The following is an 18,149-nucleotide window of genomic DNA, read 5'->3' as shown; positions in this document are numbered from 1 at the left end:
GGTATTAACCGTGGCCGGTGTTTTTGTCCACCATGGCCGGAAGGATGGACGGATGGAAGAATGATATCAGATGGCGGCCGCAACCGGATTGGAGCATTTTCACGCTTATCTCTAACAACACAGGGAAATGTCTGCATCTGATATCACGACTCTCTCAATCGAGATACCGGTTCCTGGCTTCCCTTTGTGCCTTGGTTTTAGCTCATCTTGGAAGATGCTCGCGGCAGCTTTTCATAGGCTGTGCCCCACATTTGATGCCAGGTCTGATTTCCGGACCCGCGCTTGCTTACCCCCTTCTCGCTTGCGCCGTTAGTTTCTTCGTCATTTGCGCGCCCATCGCCCACCGCATCTTGACTCGTTTTTTTCCTTCTCTCCATCCTGATTTCCTGATTCCTGATTCCTGATTCCCTCGACACGTCGCTCTTTTTCCCCCTTCTTTAACAAACAATAGGCCCGTCCGTCTTCTCGACGTCGGCCAGACACTCGTTCATTCCACACCCACACCAGCCACCACCATAACACCACACCACACCACACCACACCACACAACCACGACATTCGCTACATAATAGTTATTGCAGCCGCCCGCAGCATAATACGAAGAAAATCAATCGTTCACAGCATCCTGCGTACCGGAGTAGTTAATATATCACCAGCTGCTGCTTTTTGTTCCGAGCCGAGTCGCGCGCCACGTTTGTTTGTTCCTGTCGCCCAATCGCTCTTCGACCCAAACCCTATCGTGAGACATCTGCTCGGCATTTCAGGGGTTTGCCGCTCAGACGCCGTGCGCCATACCGTCAATCCAGCGGTTGGCTCCGAAACGACTGCACTGCGACGCTTCCCGTCGCATCCATACTCTCGACTTCAGGAAACCAAACAATAAAACCTTCCAATTCGCATATCGACATCGGTCTTGTTGGTGGATCATGCCAAGATGATGATCTATGAGAGTCCCGTTCATGATGCCGTCCTGCCCGGTCCAGGTTCGCCTCCGGGCATGACGGCCTCCAAATCCTCGAAATCCTCCTCCCTCAGCTCCGTTGCCTCGGACGACTGCAGTGTGCTTGCCGATGTTAGTCACTTTGAAGAAATTGGGCTCGATGACGGCCAAATCGATCCTCGACGGTTATCCGACCCCAAGAGCATAACAAATCCCTACGATTCGCGATTTGTTACGAAGCGGCCCATGTCGGCTTCTACGCCACGACTCCAGAGCTCTCGCGAATCCTCCAGGACACGCTCAAAGCGGGATTCCGCCTCTTCGGTCAAATCGCGCCCTAGTATCGCTCCACTGCAGAGCTCTAGCCTGCGAGCTGTCAATGGCCGCGTGAACAGCCTTGGGCCTTTGCCGGAACCGCAAACTAGCCCACTGCCAATGCGCAACCTCGCTCTGCGTCCTGCTTTGAGCTTGTCTGCGCGGCACAGAAGCCCTAGTCCAGGTGGGCTCACATTCGCCCCACGAGACACCAACCTTGCTCCGAAGCCACGACGAAGCAGCTGGCAGTCCAACCGAGAGCGCAAGTCGGCCATGGAACTCGAGCTGGAGTGCGACGAGGATGACGGAGACGACATTCCCGACGGCCTTGTTCTGGACAACGTTCCCCTTTCGCCCAGGCCGCCCAGTGAGCGCACCAAAAGCCAGCCCTCGTCAAAAACGCCATCCCCAGAGCGAACTCCAAAGGAGAGAGTGCGCAGTGTCGGAAATGGTACACCTCCGGTTGCCGTGGCCCAAGGCTGCCTCCGATCCCCCATGTGGAAATCCGAATCTGCCCTCTCCACGCTCAGTTCCGCCGCCTCCAGCAGGGTGACGAGCCCTGTGGCAACGAGATCCAAGAGCTGGAACTCGGTTTTGAACGACCTGAACCCCGACGCCAAGGCCCTCACAGAGAAGCTTGAGGAGCATGCCGAGGATTTGGAGCACAGAGCTCAACGGTCTAGCACAGGCTCGATGCCTACCCCCAGAAGGCTTTCCGAGACGGATGCGAAGCCCAGAGTCAAATCCGCATTTGCCGAACTGCCCCCTCTCCGCAAATCCAACATCATGATTGATCCATTACCCATTTCCAAAGAAAAAGAGGCCGTCTTGTCCCGCACCCGCCCATCTTGGCTTCCCCCCAAGGATCCTGCCGAGGAGCGCAGGCACCTGAAGGAGTACCAGAAGATGATGGCCCAAAGCCAGGAGGCCGAGAGGCGTCGGGAAGATGCGAAGCGTGTTCGCTCAGAGTGCCGTGATATCGCAGCAAACAGCATGATGGCGATTTGGGAACGTGATATTGTGCCCCGGTGGAACGAGGCTGTTCGCGAGCGCAGGACGAGGGATATGTGGTGGCGAGGAATCGCACCACGGAGTCGAGGAGCCGTATGGACCAGGGCGATTGGCAATGATTTGGGCCTGACCAAGACATCTTTTGACGCTGCATTGAGCCGTGCCCGTGACGCCGAAGCAAAGACAAAGTCTGGACATGCCAGCATGGAAGATGCCCGTGCTGTTGGCTGGTTTGAGTTGATCAGAAGGGACGTCCAGGACCGAACATGGCCAGACCTTCGCATCTTCCAGCCTGGAGGCCCGCTCAACCAGAGCTTGGTCGATGTGTTGAAGGCTTATTCCATGTACCGCAGTGACATTGGCTACGTGTCTGGGTGTAACGTGAGTTGCTTACCGGTTCTTGTTCTTTTTGGCTCATGCTAACCACAAAACAGACCATCGCGGCACTTTTGCTTCTCAACCTCCCAACCCCAGTCGATGCCTTCATTGCACTTGCCAACGTCCTTAACCGGGGCCTGCCACTCAGCTTTTATGCATCTGACGCCGGGGCCAAGTCGTCTGCCTACAACCTGCTGCTGCAGACTCTGGCCCAGAAGGCACCCAACCTCTGCGACCATCTGACGAACCTCCCTGACCACAGCCCGGATGCTTACCTTTCCGAAATCTTCACCTCCCTTTTCACCCGCCAGCTCGCCTTGGATGAGGCCACTCGGCTATGGGATGTTTATGTCTTTGAAGGCGATGCCATCATGATCCGTGCCGGCGTGGCTTATCTCCTCAGAAATGAGATGACGCTCCTCAGTGCTAAGAACATGGCGGACGTCCAGGCCACGCTGAACCTTTCATCAGAACAAAAGGCACCTCGTGTTGTTGGCGGCAACGGTGAAGAGGAGAGGTGGATGCGGGCCGTCAGGGATGCTGGCAAAACCTGATCTGTGACCACGGCCTTTATTTCCTTTTCTTTCTGGGCATGTGGGCAGTACATATGAGACAGAGACGACACTTTTTTCACGACCGGGTACACTACAACAAGGCGAAGCAAAGACCAACGTACATATATTTGCAGCCCTTTATACGCCAACCCAACAACATACACTTCCAACGCAGTCATGAAACAATGCGGGTATCGAACACCTTCCTCAACCTTGTTTACCCAGAGGCAGCGTTTGTCTTTTTTTCTTTTTTCTTATTCTTTTTCCGTCAAAGCATCAGGCATCTATACCTTGGAGCTGGCGTATGATGGAGCCACCGCTACCTCACCTGTTCGCTTCTTTTTCTTTCGCGGCCCCGGTGTTCTTCTATTCGACCTTTTTTTTTTCCCGGGGCGGCCCAATTTTGTTCACAGCTGGTTTCTTTTTCTGTTCAGTTCTTCCTTTCTGATTCTACTTTGAGATAATAGTCTTGTACTATTACTATTGTGTATATCTTAATTCTTCAAGTTTTTATTCTTGGTAGCGAGGGGAGAGGGGGGGAGGGGGTTGTGTGGTGTTGTTCAAGTTGTATGTTGAGCAGGCAGCAGGCAACAACATTAAGGGGATGAGGGGCGGTTTGGTGTTTTTGCAGGCGGAAGCTATATTTTGAGGAGTGATTGATTGGGTGTGGGATAGACGGGAGGGAAGGAAAAGGTTGAAGTGTATGAGGAGTATCGATGGGAGTATAAATACATTAGGGAGATACCCTGTTGCTATGATACTCTTTGATTCTGTTTATATATGATGTTGATTAGTATGTGATGTTCGTGATGATTGTGGTGGTTGTGGTGCCTGTGATGCTTGTGAGGTCTACCCAAAAATATTTATATAAAAGCCATACTTGAAAAAAAACCTTAAATCTATTGGTATTTGTGTCCAGGTTTTATTCAGTTCCCTACACTCCAATATGATGGTACGGGACCTCTTCCCAAAGCTCCTTTCTACAGGCCGTTTGGTGTTGAGCCTAGTTACCCAACTAATCTTTGTGTTTTGCTACTGACATTGTCACGGCAGGATACCACATGTCATCCATCATATGCTTAATCTTTATTTTAGGATATAATGCTCAAATCACCCACTGTTCTAGTTACTAGATACATTGCTTTTCTCTTCTCGACCGCCGTGGATAACGTATGTTATAAGCGAGTCGTACATATAAGCGAGTCGTACATATAAGCGAGTCGTACAGTCTCCACTACCCTATAACAACTATCCTCAATTATACCGCAATAACATTAGGAAGTAACTACAATTATATCAGAAACGGTTGAATCAGATGATTCCCTAGCCTCCTGGCAAGTGCGCGCGTTATAGCCAGGCTTGCCGCACATACCATAGCACCGAACCGTCGTACGAGCCCCCCCTACACTACTGCCATCCGGCTATATTTCTTCCACTACCTCCCTACCTACGGCCTTCTAGTCTAGTAGATTCTATATATCTTATATAGTAAGTAATCCTCCGAACTACATACGTATTTTTTTAACTTTCCGGCGCTTACTTAGTACCTTATTAGTTTTACGGAGCGAAGAAACTTTTACCTATAAAAAGGCTACTTAGTATATTATAATTATCGTACCTTTAATAAATTAATTTATAGTATTTAATATTAAAGTCGAGGTTATAATTACTATACTTATAAAAATAATATTTATTATAAACCTAATCTCATTAAAGTTATAAATATCGTTATTTATAATACCGTACTTAGCTTTAATATTCCGTATAAGTATAAATTACTTGGTAATAACTTTCAGATCCTCGCACTTAACCCTTTAGTAATTATATTTACGCGTAAAACGTATACGGAATTATAGTTAGTATTTAACGAAATTATATACTTAAAGTTTATTAATAGGGGGCGCGTTACGTATATATAATAGTATGACGAACCCCTATCCAGAACCTCTGAAAGGGATACTGGTTAAAGGCTGCTTCTGAATAACCCTAGTTCGGTACAGCTAAACAGTATACGACAAGATGTCTCAATGTAAACACTAGATACCGTGAATACAAGCTTGAATTGTATACTGCGGAACTGTCTATCTATACCAGCCAGTTCCTCCGTATATATAGACCTCGGGGCCCTGAGGTGCTTGCCCTGCTACGGCCCCGATCACTCCTAGCACTTTGCATCCTGCGAAGTGCTTATCGTACTATGCCTTCGATCACCCGTAGTATCTTGTATCCTGCAGACTGCTCAGGCCTCTTGGCGCCGTAGCACTTCTGGCCAGCCTTAATTAGCTGCCTCCTAGTTTCCTTAATAATTAGCTGGGAACGTCCCGCGCCCTATATATTACGCGGCCTGCCGTTAGGTTAACTATAATATATGCCCCTCCTCCCAGGTCGATGCCCTAATAACTATATTCCTAAAATAGTCCTTAATCCTCCTTTTCCTGCAGTACCCCTACAGTGAGTTTCCCTCCTCTTTTATCCTACCGTTATATTTAACCGTATAAAGAAACCCGCTCGTATAAGTACCGACCGTCGCCGCGATTAAGTACTTTTCCTTAAGAAGTTCGGCCTTATTATACCCGAGTATACCTATTGTAAAGAGAATAACCTTAAATATATAATTTCCTTTCGATACGACCGATACCTCCCGTATATTAAGTCGAGTCGCTCCTACTATAATATTTATAGCGTAAATCGTAAGTCCTCTCCTAGGCTACCGTACGCTTCCCCGCTAACCCTATAATCCGTCCTCTTATTAAGGAGAAAGAGCGCCTAGACGCTAAAAAGCAAGCTACCTTAAATAAGCTCCTCCGCCTCGAGGTATAATTACGTACTTTCGAGGTACGAGCCTTTACTACCTTTTATTGCGAATCTCGTTTCTTTAAAAAGGAAGAGAGAGAGTCTTCCGCGCGGCTTATTACCCCGTATAGCCCGCCGGTAGCGGGTACCTCCGTTATCTCTTCTTTTACTATTATTCCTGCCTCGGCCTTCTTTTTCTTAGATTTTACTTTAAGCCTCGACTAGTTTACTAACCTTTCCTTTAATCCCGGTATAGCCGGTCTTTCTTTCCTAACTACGTAAAATACCCTTAGCGATACGCCTTTTACTTTCTAAAGTAATTAAAGCGCGTAACGTTACTTATATTTAGTCCTTTTTATACTTTCTAACCTCGTAATATAGCGTATAGCACGCCGATTATTTTACCGGAGGTATAAGTTCGAATCTTATTAAAGTTTTTTTAAGTTTAAAAGCACTTAATAAAGTCCTTTTAAACTTAAATTTATTTTACTTTTCTAAGTCTTAATCGGTTTAAATATTATTAATAAAATTCTTTTAGTTTATTTAAGTAATTAAAATATACCTATAGCTCCTATAAATTATTTATAACCGGATATTTTAATTAATTAACTAAATACTTTAATTAATTTCTATTAAACCGTAAATTTAATATTTTTTCTATATCGTACTCTTTTTCTTCGTCCTCCGCTACGGCCTATATATTAGCCTTACTTATTAGTAATGCAGGCTCTAAAAGTAAGATATAAAAGGTATATAACCGTAGACGTATCGTACGGGGTAACTCCAGTTCGAATACCGTTTCCGATATCTTCCTTTTAACCTTAAACGGGCCTACTTACTTATAGTCTAGCTTCTTATTAGGTTTTTTAATACGTAAATTACGTACGGAAAGGAATATTATATTTTTTTCTTTAAAGCGAGGTCCCTCGAGCCTTTTAATATTATAGTATTTCTATATCCTTTCCTTTATAAATTTTAATTTTTATTTAAGTTTATTATAAAGTATATATATTTTATTTACTTTAATTTTAGCTTTAGGTACTTTAACCGTAGGTTTTTACTGTAAATTTATTTCGTAATTAAAATTTATAAAAAAAAATATAATTTTCGTAGTTTTCGTTAACGATATATTATACGCTAACTATATTATAAATAGTAGTTTAACTTAATCGTTTTATTCGAAATTAATATAATTCCGTAGGTATTATTCTATAATTTAATTAAACCGCTCCGTTTAACTATTTATTTAAAGATAATAGGCCGATAATACTTTATTTATTATCCTTAACTTCGTTATTAATACTTTTTAAAACTTCGATATAAATTTAATATCGCGATTTATAATAAACTCCTTTAGCTATATATATATTACTATAATATACTATAATATTACGTCCGTTAATTACTTTACCGATTAAATTTCCTTATATAATAAAAAATATATTTATTTAGTAAGCTTATCGACTATTATTAATATATTATTATACTTAATACCGGTTATTATATTTTTAAACTTTAGTAATTTAATAATAAAGTTTATAATAATTAAACTCTATAACTATTCCGCTATTAATAATAGCTTTAAAAAACCGTAAAGTTTATACTTTATAATCTTTATTTTCTCGTATATATAATATAATTAAATAATTTCCTTAACGTCGTCCTTAATCCTCGGCTAATTAAAATATTATTTAATTTTTTTTATAGTTTTAATAATATCTATATATCCTCCGAGCTTCGATACGTAAATATCTATAATTAGTATCGTCCGATCACCTAGCTTTACGTACGCCCGATTCTTATACTATAGCTTTTTTTAATTATTTTTTTAAATGCCCTATAGCTTTAGTTTTTCTTACTAATATTATTTTATAATATTAGTACTTAACTTCCTTTAGTATTTATTAAAAGTAATTTTTTTTTAATATATTATATAATACTTTATTTACGGCTATAGTAAATACTTAAAAATATTATTAAACGCCTCTTTAAGTAATAATAGTAACTCCTTAAGTATATTTTTATAGTAGTCGGTACGCCGGTTAAGTACGTTTACTCTAGCGTTTTCCGATCCCTTTTTATAATTAATTTAAAAGTTAAATTCCGAAAGAAACTTTAATTATCGTATTTACTATATATTAAGGACCTTCGTAATAATAAAGTACCGTAGATTCTTATAATCCGTATAAACCTATATTTTATATTTAATACTATTAAAATATAGCCTTTACTTTTTAAACGTTTTAATAATAATAAATAGTTTTTTATTATAAATTAAATAGTTTTAATATATTTCCTTAAGCTTTTTCGAAAAGAAAATTATTAAATATAATTTACTATCGTTATCTCTCTATCTTAATTACTTACCGATTATATAATTTAATATATTTATTTCGACTTTAAATAGTCGATTAAGGTTTAATAGTTTAAATACTAGGTCTTTTAAAATAATTTCTTTTAGCTCCTAAAAGGTTTATTTTTTTTCTTACTTTTACCGGAACTTTACGTTTTTCTTAGTTAAGTAATTAAAAAGCTTTATAATACTTACGTACTTTCGAATAAATATCCGGTAAAAATTTATAAACTTTAAAAATTCTTTAATATATATTTATAATTATAGCGTAAGTTAGTCTTTAACTACTATAATTTTTTTAAGTTCTATATAAACCTTACTTAACGATATTAAGTATCTTAAATATATTATTTTTTATACGTAAAACTTATTTTTTTTTTATTAATTAAAAGTCCGGTTCTATATAGCGCGTCGAATATTTTTTATATATACCGCTTATATTCCTTTAAAATACGTAAATAAATAAGAATATCGTTAAGATAGTATATTACTATTTTATCGAGGTATTTCTGTATCGTATAGTTAATAAGAAATTAGAACGTCGCGGGCGTATTAATTAGCCTAAATAGTATTATAAAATACTCGAAATAACTATAGGGCGTACGAAACGCTATTTTCTATTTATTTCTTTCTTTAATCTATATATAGGCGTACTTAATAGGTATATTTAAGCGTATAAAGTATTGTACCCCGACTAATTAACTTTATAATCTAGATATTAACGGTAACGGATAATTATTTTTTATTGTTTCGTTATTTAACTACCGGTAATCTATATATAGTCGTAAGCTATTATCTTTTTTTAATATAAAGAAAATAGGATATCCTATTAGCGATATAAACTCTTTAATATATCTTTTCTTTAAATTCTCGTTTAAATACTTTTATAATTCTTTACTTTACTTATTATTAATATAATATACTTTAAATAACTATAATTTAACTCTTTTTTTTAATTTAATTTTATAATTTTACGGCCTTTACTTTAAAAGCCCCTTTAAATACTTAACTATAAAAGTTAAGTATCCTCGATATTTTATCGGTATTACTTTTTTTTTATCCTTTTCTACGTTATTATAATAAATATATTTATTAACCTCCGATATCTTTATTAATATTATTAACTTTATTTCCTCGATCTTACCGCCTATATCGATAAAGTATATTATTATTTTTTAGGCTCCTTACAGTAGTACCGTGGAGGGTATTTATTTTATACTTTACTCCGTACGTATTTCTAATCTCCCATCGTTAATTAAATATTTTTAAAGTTCTTTTAGTCGTAAGTAATTACTATCCTTCTAATCGATATTTAGATTATAGTTTTTATACTATAATTACTTTAGAATTATATTTTTCGAGGGTTCTATATTTATAATATCGAATATAATTAAAATTATTTTTCCTTCGACTATAATATTTAGGGGTAGTATCTTCCTATAGACTTTTTATGTATAAAATAGTTCTTATATAACGATCTATTTTTTTTTTCTTTTATAGTATCCGGGCTTAATATATAAACTATAACGAAATTAAATTTGTCTCCGTACTTTTATTTATTAATATTATTATTTAAAGATTTTTTTATTATATAATAATTTAAAGGCATTTATTTCTTTTATTTCTTCCCTATATAGTAACGACTTTACTAATAAACTTTAAATTATTATTTTATATTTTTATTTTATATTAATATTTTCGAAAATACTATTCGTAATTCGTTAAAGGTTAATAACTCTCGCGAAAGGCCGCGAATCGTTTTTTAAACGGTTATATTATTTAAAAACGTTTTCTTACTTTAGGTTAATTAATAATATAAAGTTTTTTAATTATACCTACTTAATTTCTTCTTACTTTCTATCTTTTACTTCCTTAGTACTTTCTCGTATTTTTATCCGATAATAGTTCTTTTATTTAATCTTACGCGTTTTATTTTAATAATATCGTTTAACTTTCTCCTATAAATATATAATATAGTTTAAACTTAAATATTATTTTAATATTATTTTTTTTAAAAAATATATATTATCGTTTATATTTTAACCTTTTATATATTTAGTATAATATTTTATATATTTTAATATAATTTATATAATTTAAAGGCTATTTTTTAGTTTAATCGGGTTTTAAACCTTCTATAAAAGATAGTCGTTTAGGTCCTCCTATTAAGCTTTTTTTTATTTAATTATAGTTTTTTTAATTAATTATAATTTATTTTCCTTCCTTACTTTATATACCGGTTAATAACTATATAGTAATTTACTTTAATAATATTTTATATATTTATATATAATATATTAAAACTAAAGTACTTTCCAATATTCCGGATATTTAAAATAAAGTTATACCGTATTTCCCTTATAGGATATATATTATATAGGTATTAATATATCTTTTAATATTTTTATAATTCCAATATTAATAACCTTTTTACTTTTTTAATATTCTTTTTAGCTCTTATATACGAGCTTTATAAGCCACGATATATCCTATAAGATAGTAAATCTATACTTACCGTACTACCTTTTTAGTATTATTTATTTAGTAGGTTTTTACGTAAAACTATTACCTTTAATAATTTTTATAATAATTTCTATAATAATCTATATTAATTAATTTTATAATATTTATATTTAAAGATTTTTTTCCTTATACTTTACCTTTAGCCTTTTTATTACTTTCCGTAATTCCTAGAACTTTACTTCCTTTTATTCGATATATTAATTAGAATTTTCCTTTAATTCTATCGATCCGCTTTATTAATACCCGATAGTTACTACCTTTATAACTTTCGGTCCTTTCGATATAATAATTATAACGATTTTTTTTTTTAATTAAATTACTTAAGTACTTAATAATTTTTTTTAAAATATTTTACTTTACTATAATTAAAATACTTAAGGTTATTTCTATTTTAGCCCCGGCCTTATAGCCTTTACTATTATATAGTATCGATATTTATTAATCTTAAATATATAGTACCAGAATAACTAATATTAAAGTATTATTTTTTATATTTATCGTTAAAGCGGTTATTATTAAAGTACCTTTTATTACTATAATAACCTTTATTATTACCCTTTTTCTCCGTATAACGCTAGAATTATCGATCGTCGATCCGTATAGCTATAGCGATATATTTATTAATAGTATTAGGCCTCGACTCTTTATATAACTTATCCTTTACCTTTTCCTTAAGGTTATTATAGAAAAGCTATATTAATCCTTTATTATTAATAATATTACGTAAATTATTAATTTTAAATAAAGTTATATAATTAATTATTAAATATATTTAACGTAGGTTTATAAGCCTTTCTTACGCGTATTTTACTTTATTATATTTCCTAAATACCTTTTTAAGCTTAGTTTTAAAAATATAGTAGTTCTCGAAATATTTTATAGTAATTTTTTCTTAATCGGACGGTTTTTCCTTATAATAATTATTAAAGATAAGCTTAAACTACACGAGAGTCCTATCTTTAAATTTAATAGCCGCGAAAATAATTTTCGACTTTTCGTTAATAAATTAATTTAAGTATTAACGAAAATAGGTTTTAAATTAAATTAAAAACCTTTTAAGCTTTACCTTTCCTCTTTTATAGCGCTTTAGTGTTAGGAATTTAGGTATTACTTTAGGTAAGGTTAATATAATAATAATTTACTTTCGAATTTACTAAGCCTTATCTTTAAGTTCCTTAAAACGCTATATTATTTACTCTATAGTAAGTTAAATATTAGTAGTAGTAGGTCCCTCATTACTTAGGTTAGGCGGGACGCCTTTTATCTAAACGTTTTTAGGTCCGGCTATAGTAGTGAAAAGACGTCTTTAACTTATCTATAATAGAGTTAAAGTAAGTATATAACGTATAACGAACCCCTATTTAAAACCTCTGAAAGGGATACTAATTGAAGGCTGTTTCTAAATAACCCTAATTCGGTATAGCTAAATAGTATACGACAAGATATCTTAATATAAATACTAAATACCGTGAATATAAGCTTAAATTACATACTGCGGAACTGTCTATCTATACCAGCTAGTTCCTCCGTATATATAGACCTCGGGGCCCTGAGGTGCTCGCCCTGCTACGGCCCCGATCACTCCTAGCACTTTGTATCCTGCGAAGTGCTCATCGTGCTATGCCTTCGATCACCCGTAGCATCTTGCATCCTGCAGACTGCTCAGGCCTCTTGGCGCCGTAGCACTTCTGGCCAGCCTTGATTGGCTGCCTCCTGGTTTCCTTAATGATTGGCTGGGAACGCCCCGCGCCCCACATACTACGCGGCCTGCCGTTGGGTTAACTGTGACAAATAGTTAATTAATTATATTTTTTATATTATATAATTTTAATAGAAAAGTTTATATAAATAGTTTAATAATATAATAAATAATAATTTCTTCTTCGGATTAAGTAAGCTTTTTCGATTTAGATATAGTATTACGTTATATAAGCCGGCCGGCGCGTCGGTTAGATAGAGTTATAGGTAGTACGTTATAAAGCTTAGCTATAGCATCGGAGGCTTAATTTTTCGTCCTTTTGGAGTGCCTTAAAGGCTAAGAGTATCCTGGCTTCCTTTGAAGTAAGAGGCATGTTGGGTTGTGGAAAAAATTGATGTTAGGTGTAAGGAGGACGCGTCGTGGTGGAGACTGTACGACTCGCTTATATATACGACTCGCTTATATATACGACTCGCTTATATATACGACTCGCTTATAATATACGTTAAGCAGTTTCTAACAGTACCTAATTATCTACATGTTCCCCCGATCACCTGGCCCTCAAAGAATCTCAGCAAATATCTCGAGCAAGGAGTCGTGCTCGTTGACCCCATTGACAATACGAGAGAAATTACGACACATGTGAACTGTAGATACACCTGCCTCAGGCTGGGCATCCCCGTGGTCTGTGTAGAAGATAAGGCCAGTATCGGCATGGCACATGAGCACCTGGTGAAGAAGCTCGATGCAGCGATCAACATGTTCCCAGGTTATTTCAAGCGGATCCTGGAAAGTATCGACATGCTGATAGTGATTTCTCCAAATGAACTTTCGGGTGATATATTCAAGCAGTGGAGCTGATGAAAAAACCTCCACCGGGGCGTAGTAGTGCCCATTTGCGCTTTTCGTAGGCTTGGATGTTGGGTCGAACGCCTGAAGTGTTTCGTTGTTCACCAAGATCATTGGTTCTGCGAGCTTCGCATCAGCATGCTCACACTGCTAACTTGGTGTTTAGGGCATTTGAGTACGTACGGTCAACCGGAGAGTCCCACATATCATCGAGCTCTTCCCGGGGTTGTCCCTTGAAAACAGACGGCACCCCCAGCTCAGCATCAAACCTCATGGGCGACCTCTCTAGGTCCGACAACAGATCTACACCTTTATTAGTATTCAGAAATAACGAAATAACAAAATTTTTAGCGTGCGTGGTGGGTGATAGCTGTGCGAATTGAGACGAGGAAGAATGCATGCTGAAAGGATTGGTAACCGGACTTTAGAATCCCAGTTTCACTCATGGTAGGTACCTAACCTCAGTCCTTACAAGTTGAAAACAGCCCCCAAAGACTCAGCCATGTGTCCAGGCATGTGTTATGCCCGTTGGTCCCGCCCAAGAAAACGGTTTATTCCATACCTTAGTCCATGTCACGGGTGACTCTCTCCGCCCCTGGGGTGGTCAATATGTAGCTGTCTCGGGGTTTGCCGAACGGTGATGAAGAATCATACAACCAGGCACTTACTATGCCCAGCTGCCTGGGCAGGTGTTCGAGAATCCCTGACATGCTGGTTTCGAGAAGCACATTTTATTCGGCGTGCTGTGTAGAATGCGGCCCACCCAGTTCAGGTGACATTTTTGAAAACCAAGCCTTGGGGGGGGAGGGGCTCCATGGCTGTGTTTTTGTCATCGAAAATGAATCTGCAAGCTTAACAAATTTCACGCACGTAGCTACCGCAGCAGTGTTTCCACAAAAACACATACCTTGACTGGTTGTATCCCTGAACCCTCGCAAAAGACCTACGCATGTGCTTCCTTCACGGGGTGTAAGTATACGTCCCACAGCCGAGAGGATCATCCTTGACGACAGTATCCTTGTCCACCTTATGCATAAGTCGCCTGTTCCAAGCCCATTGCTGAATCTTAGAAGAACTACGACATGTGTGAACGACTTCGGCAACGACCTTCATGGGAGTGTTAGTGACATCCGAGCAAAAGTGGTGGGGGTGATGTGGCTACTACACCAAGGAGGGGTCGCCATGTTAGATACCTAGATATCCAGAAGGTTGAGGGGTCGATGATTGCGACTAACCATAATGCTTTGCCATAGCATATCAATGCAGTGATCTATGTGCTCAATCCCCATCGAGTCATCCGTGTTTTGACTTGTCAACCCCACGATAGATGCCCTTTCGTATCATGTTCTGTTGCCGCATGTCAGCGAAACCAGTCCTGAGCGATCAAGATTCAAGACTAAGAATAAGAGAATCACTAATCATACCAGGCAGTGAAGTTGGTGGAAACAGCCAGCTGGACAGCATATCCACCTATCATCGCCGGGTATTGGAAGTGTCTTGTTCTCCATTGGTCTCGTCTCCTCTGTGTTGATTCTGGAGATTCCAACTGGAAAAACAATTAGTAAGTATCCTGCGCGGGGCGGTGTGACCATGGGTACTCACAATCATACAAATAAGCCCACAGTTTGTCGTTGTGAGGGTTGGGCTCCCCCCTGAAATGGTGGTGTTTCAATGCCAAATGCACTGGAGAATGTTACCCATTCGCACTCGATAGCTGGCAACGCCGGTGCTGAGATATATCACGATGCAGTCGTCAGTAATTATTGTGAAGACACAGCAAACCTTTGACAGAGTATGTGAGCAGTTCATCGGTTATTGAGCGGTAAGGATGACAAGGTGGTGGTGCACTGTGATTTCAGTGATATACCAACCATATCAGACTCTTGTCCCTTGTCTTTGTCGATAGCTGACCATGCCCAATCTAGGCCCAACCAATGTCTTATTTAGACGAGACGTCGGGGCGCATAACCGCCCTAATAGATTACGACTTTGCCTGGATCTCCCACCCCTCTTACGAGTTTCTTCGCTCATTTGACGGGCTTGGGGGTCAATTTCGAGGTTAGTCCTGCGACAAAGAGAGTTGGGAGGTAGTGTTGAGGGATGCAAAGCTCCATGGGTTTCCTGCCTCCCTGCCATCTACTAGCGAGTCAGACTCGGGAGTTGATTGGGTTGTTGCACGGGAATGGGAGGAGGCATTGGAGGCTGAAGGAGTCAGGCGACTGAGGACTATTGAGGGGACTGATAAGGTGGCTGATGTTGATGCGATCCTGTGTGCGATTTTGCCGTGGCGTGTTACCAACGCGGAAATTTTGGCCCGTCCGACGGAGGAGGTGATTATTGAATGCAGGAATGATGATGAGGAGCACCTGTATAAGTTGTTGGCCCGCCTGGGTTTTTGATTCCTGGTATGAATAAGGCAGATGGCTGGATAGGAATGGAAATCGATGTTTTGCGAGCTGGTGTGTTGGTTATACGATTTTGCTTTGGCCTTGCTCGAGTTAAGGGAGATTTACACAAATGCTACAGAATATAGGTAGGTTACATTGGTAGGTATAGAAACCTAACAGAGAAAAAGAAAGCTATACGAGTCTGTGAAAAACAAGCCCTAAAACTACAGAGTAACCCACGTGTGGGCCTGACAAAAGGTGGGACCAGGTGAATCCTAGGAGCAACCACACTTTGTGCAGTTAGTTAGCATGTTCAATCCCTGTGATATGGACGGGGACCTCTCTGGTCTTGATGGTCGTTAGCGCCTGGTTAAGGCTACCGTGTGGTAAGATATGGTGGGAGGAATATCGAATGTGGGTTATAAATTCAATAAACGCCAGAGCCTTAGGCAAACTGATCGAAATCCAGGTAGTCATAAAGATAACTCAGCATCTTTAGCTTTTGTGGGTGTCGTTCATGTCCCTAAGTGTCTAATATGACACTTGGAGGGTGTAACAAATAAAGAGAAAAAACTACAAAAGGGGTTTCCGTAATGCCTGATGGTCACTCACCTAGTAAAATAGTGTGATTTTAAAGGTTGAAAATATATATATCAAAGAGGAGAAATAATAAGCGGAAGCACCGGGTGTGTGCCAAATGTGTCAGTTATATAGCATGTGCAATATAAGCCTGGCAGCGAGGTAGAAGAACAATGGGAAAACCAATCTATAAACAATGCGGTGTCATTTTAGCAGAGCTAAGGGGCATTTCATTATCTAAAAAACACCCAAAGAGATCATGGAACAAATAAGCCTTCGCAGATGATGACTTGTTGTCAGGTTCTTTTGTACCGAAGTTAGGAGTAACGCGGCGAGAGACTCAAAATAACAGAAGATACCAAACACGCCACATCGTATTGAATGGTGGATATCAACTTTGATAGTATCGGCTTTTTAATCCAAACAACTATCTTTACCGATCTAAGCGAATCTCTTCACTAATCCAAATATTTATCTTATTTTAAAAGATAACCGTTAGGGTTGAAAGTTCTGTTGATGTAAACGACCAAGGGCTCCAAGTGTCTGTTCCAGAAGTGATTGGCAAGAGTACCATCATGTCGATCCAAGCAGAATATCAAAGCAAAAGAGGCCCTTGTAATGGGCAAGATCCCGGACAGACCCAAGGGGGTGAGCGAGAAGTATGGTTGTCCGTTCCTCGTGAGGTGCGAAGCCCGGTTCGAAGGACTCGAAGTGAGGAGCTGACTGTTTCTGTGATGTCGTTTTGCCAATACAAACGGGTCTAAATGTGTCTGAAGTTTATAATTGGTGTAATCATGTTCAGGCTGTATGATCACTTCCCATCTCACAGCAATTGAGGCTTACAGGAAAGGACAGGAAAGACACAAAGGTTTTGATATATGATCATGTGCAGCGACATCAAACTTTTAGAGGAAGGAAAAAAAGAATCCCTGAATCGATTGAGCACTAACGCCTGAGAATGAAACCATCTGCCTAACCTAAGCCACCCCCATGACACCTTTTCTAGAAAGAGTCAACAAACTCAGTCTGAAACCTCCCCAAGCAACTCATTCAGGTAGGCCATCATCTCGAGCAAAGCTCACTCCCACTCATTGCCATCATCGTTACAAGCCTTGAGCAGACCATCAGCAGCCTGGGCAAGCTCGGGAACGTCGGACTTCTCAGCTATAGAGGGAGGTAACAAAGAACATGTGTCAGTGAAATATCTCCACGGAAACAGTCGTGTAAAGCCATTTTTTTGATTGACATACCATCCTGCTGAGTCTTGGAGGTCCTGCGAAGATACTCACCCAGACTCGATCCTGCAAAGCCCAAAAGGCTTAGTACATTGCGCTTTCGTAACTTGGAGAATGACCTACCACATGTTCTCAGACAACTCCCTGCCCAAGCGGCAACCCTCACGAGCACGAGAGAGAAATCCAGGATGTGCTCGCGCGCAGGCAAGTCGAGCCTCATCCGAGCAAGATCATTGAAAGTGGTAACGAGCAGCTGTTCCGCTCGGTGGTGCGGAGGACCTTGAGTTTGGAAGACTCGCTGCTGTTCTTCCAGGTGAAGCCGGCGGTCGGGAACCATGTTGAACCATGGCCGGAATGGTTTGAGCCGGGGTTGTGGGATGATGTAGGGGAAGGCATTTTGTTGGTGATTGGTGGTGTTGGAGGTGATGGAGGTGTTGGAGGTGTTGGAGGTGTTGGAGGTGTTGGAGGTGTTGGAGGTGTTGGAGAGTTTGCCCTCTGCCCCAAGTTGTTCTGGATAATGCTGGATATAAGAA

At 39.2% G+C, this 18,149-nt stretch overlaps 4 protein-coding genes across 4 annotated transcripts; 2 read left to right on the top strand and 2 right to left on the bottom strand.

The window, feature by feature from the left end:
- Positions 1 to 146: 146 nt before the first annotated feature.
- On the top strand, positions 147 to 3,968 carry QC761_504320 (uncharacterized protein). The gene is made up of 2 exons (XM_062879659.1): positions 147 to 2,647; positions 2,701 to 3,968. Exons 1-2 carry the CDS (start codon positions 935 to 937, stop codon positions 3,196 to 3,198), a joined length of 2,211 nt encoding a protein of 736 aa, XP_062730813.1. The 5' UTR covers positions 147 to 934; the 3' UTR covers positions 3,199 to 3,968.
- A 9,102-nt stretch (positions 3,969 to 13,070) lies between these two features.
- QC761_504318 (uncharacterized protein) lies at positions 13,071 to 13,689 on the bottom strand (the record flags this gene model as incomplete). The annotated part of the gene is made up of 2 exons (XM_062879658.1): positions 13,071 to 13,534; positions 13,599 to 13,689. The coding sequence occupies 2 exons, from the start codon at positions 13,687 to 13,689 to the stop codon at positions 13,128 to 13,130; spliced, it is 498 nt and encodes a 165-aa protein (XP_062730812.1). The 3' UTR covers positions 13,071 to 13,127.
- A 686-nt stretch (positions 13,690 to 14,375) lies between these two features.
- Positions 14,376 to 15,142, bottom strand: QC761_0078260 (uncharacterized protein; the record flags this gene model as incomplete). Its single annotated transcript, XM_062872813.1, has 4 exons — positions 14,376 to 14,573; positions 14,651 to 14,747; positions 14,840 to 14,961; positions 15,026 to 15,142. Coding segments are annotated over 4 exons (534 nt in total), but the record flags the coding sequence as incomplete, so codon positions are not given.
- Positions 14,840 to 15,814, top strand: QC761_0078250 (uncharacterized protein; the record flags this gene model as incomplete). The annotated part of the gene is given in 4 exon segments (XM_062872812.1): positions 14,840 to 14,976; positions 15,033 to 15,207; positions 15,341 to 15,473; positions 15,492 to 15,814. The coding sequence occupies 3 exon segments, from the start codon at positions 15,160 to 15,162 to the stop codon at positions 15,812 to 15,814; spliced, it is 504 nt and encodes a 167-aa protein (XP_062730810.1). The 5' UTR covers positions 14,840 to 14,976; positions 15,033 to 15,159.
- Between the last annotated feature and the right edge of the window lie 2,335 nt (positions 15,815 to 18,149).

This window comes from Podospora bellae-mahoneyi, chromosome 5, assembly GCF_035222275.1.
Source record: "Podospora bellae-mahoneyi strain CBS 112042 chromosome 5, whole genome shotgun sequence".
NCBI classification, from domain to species: Eukaryota; Fungi; Ascomycota; class Sordariomycetes; order Sordariales; family Podosporaceae; genus Podospora; species Podospora bellae-mahoneyi.
Note: the sequence above shows the minus strand (reverse complement) of the source record. Positions and strands in the feature narration are given on the sequence as shown.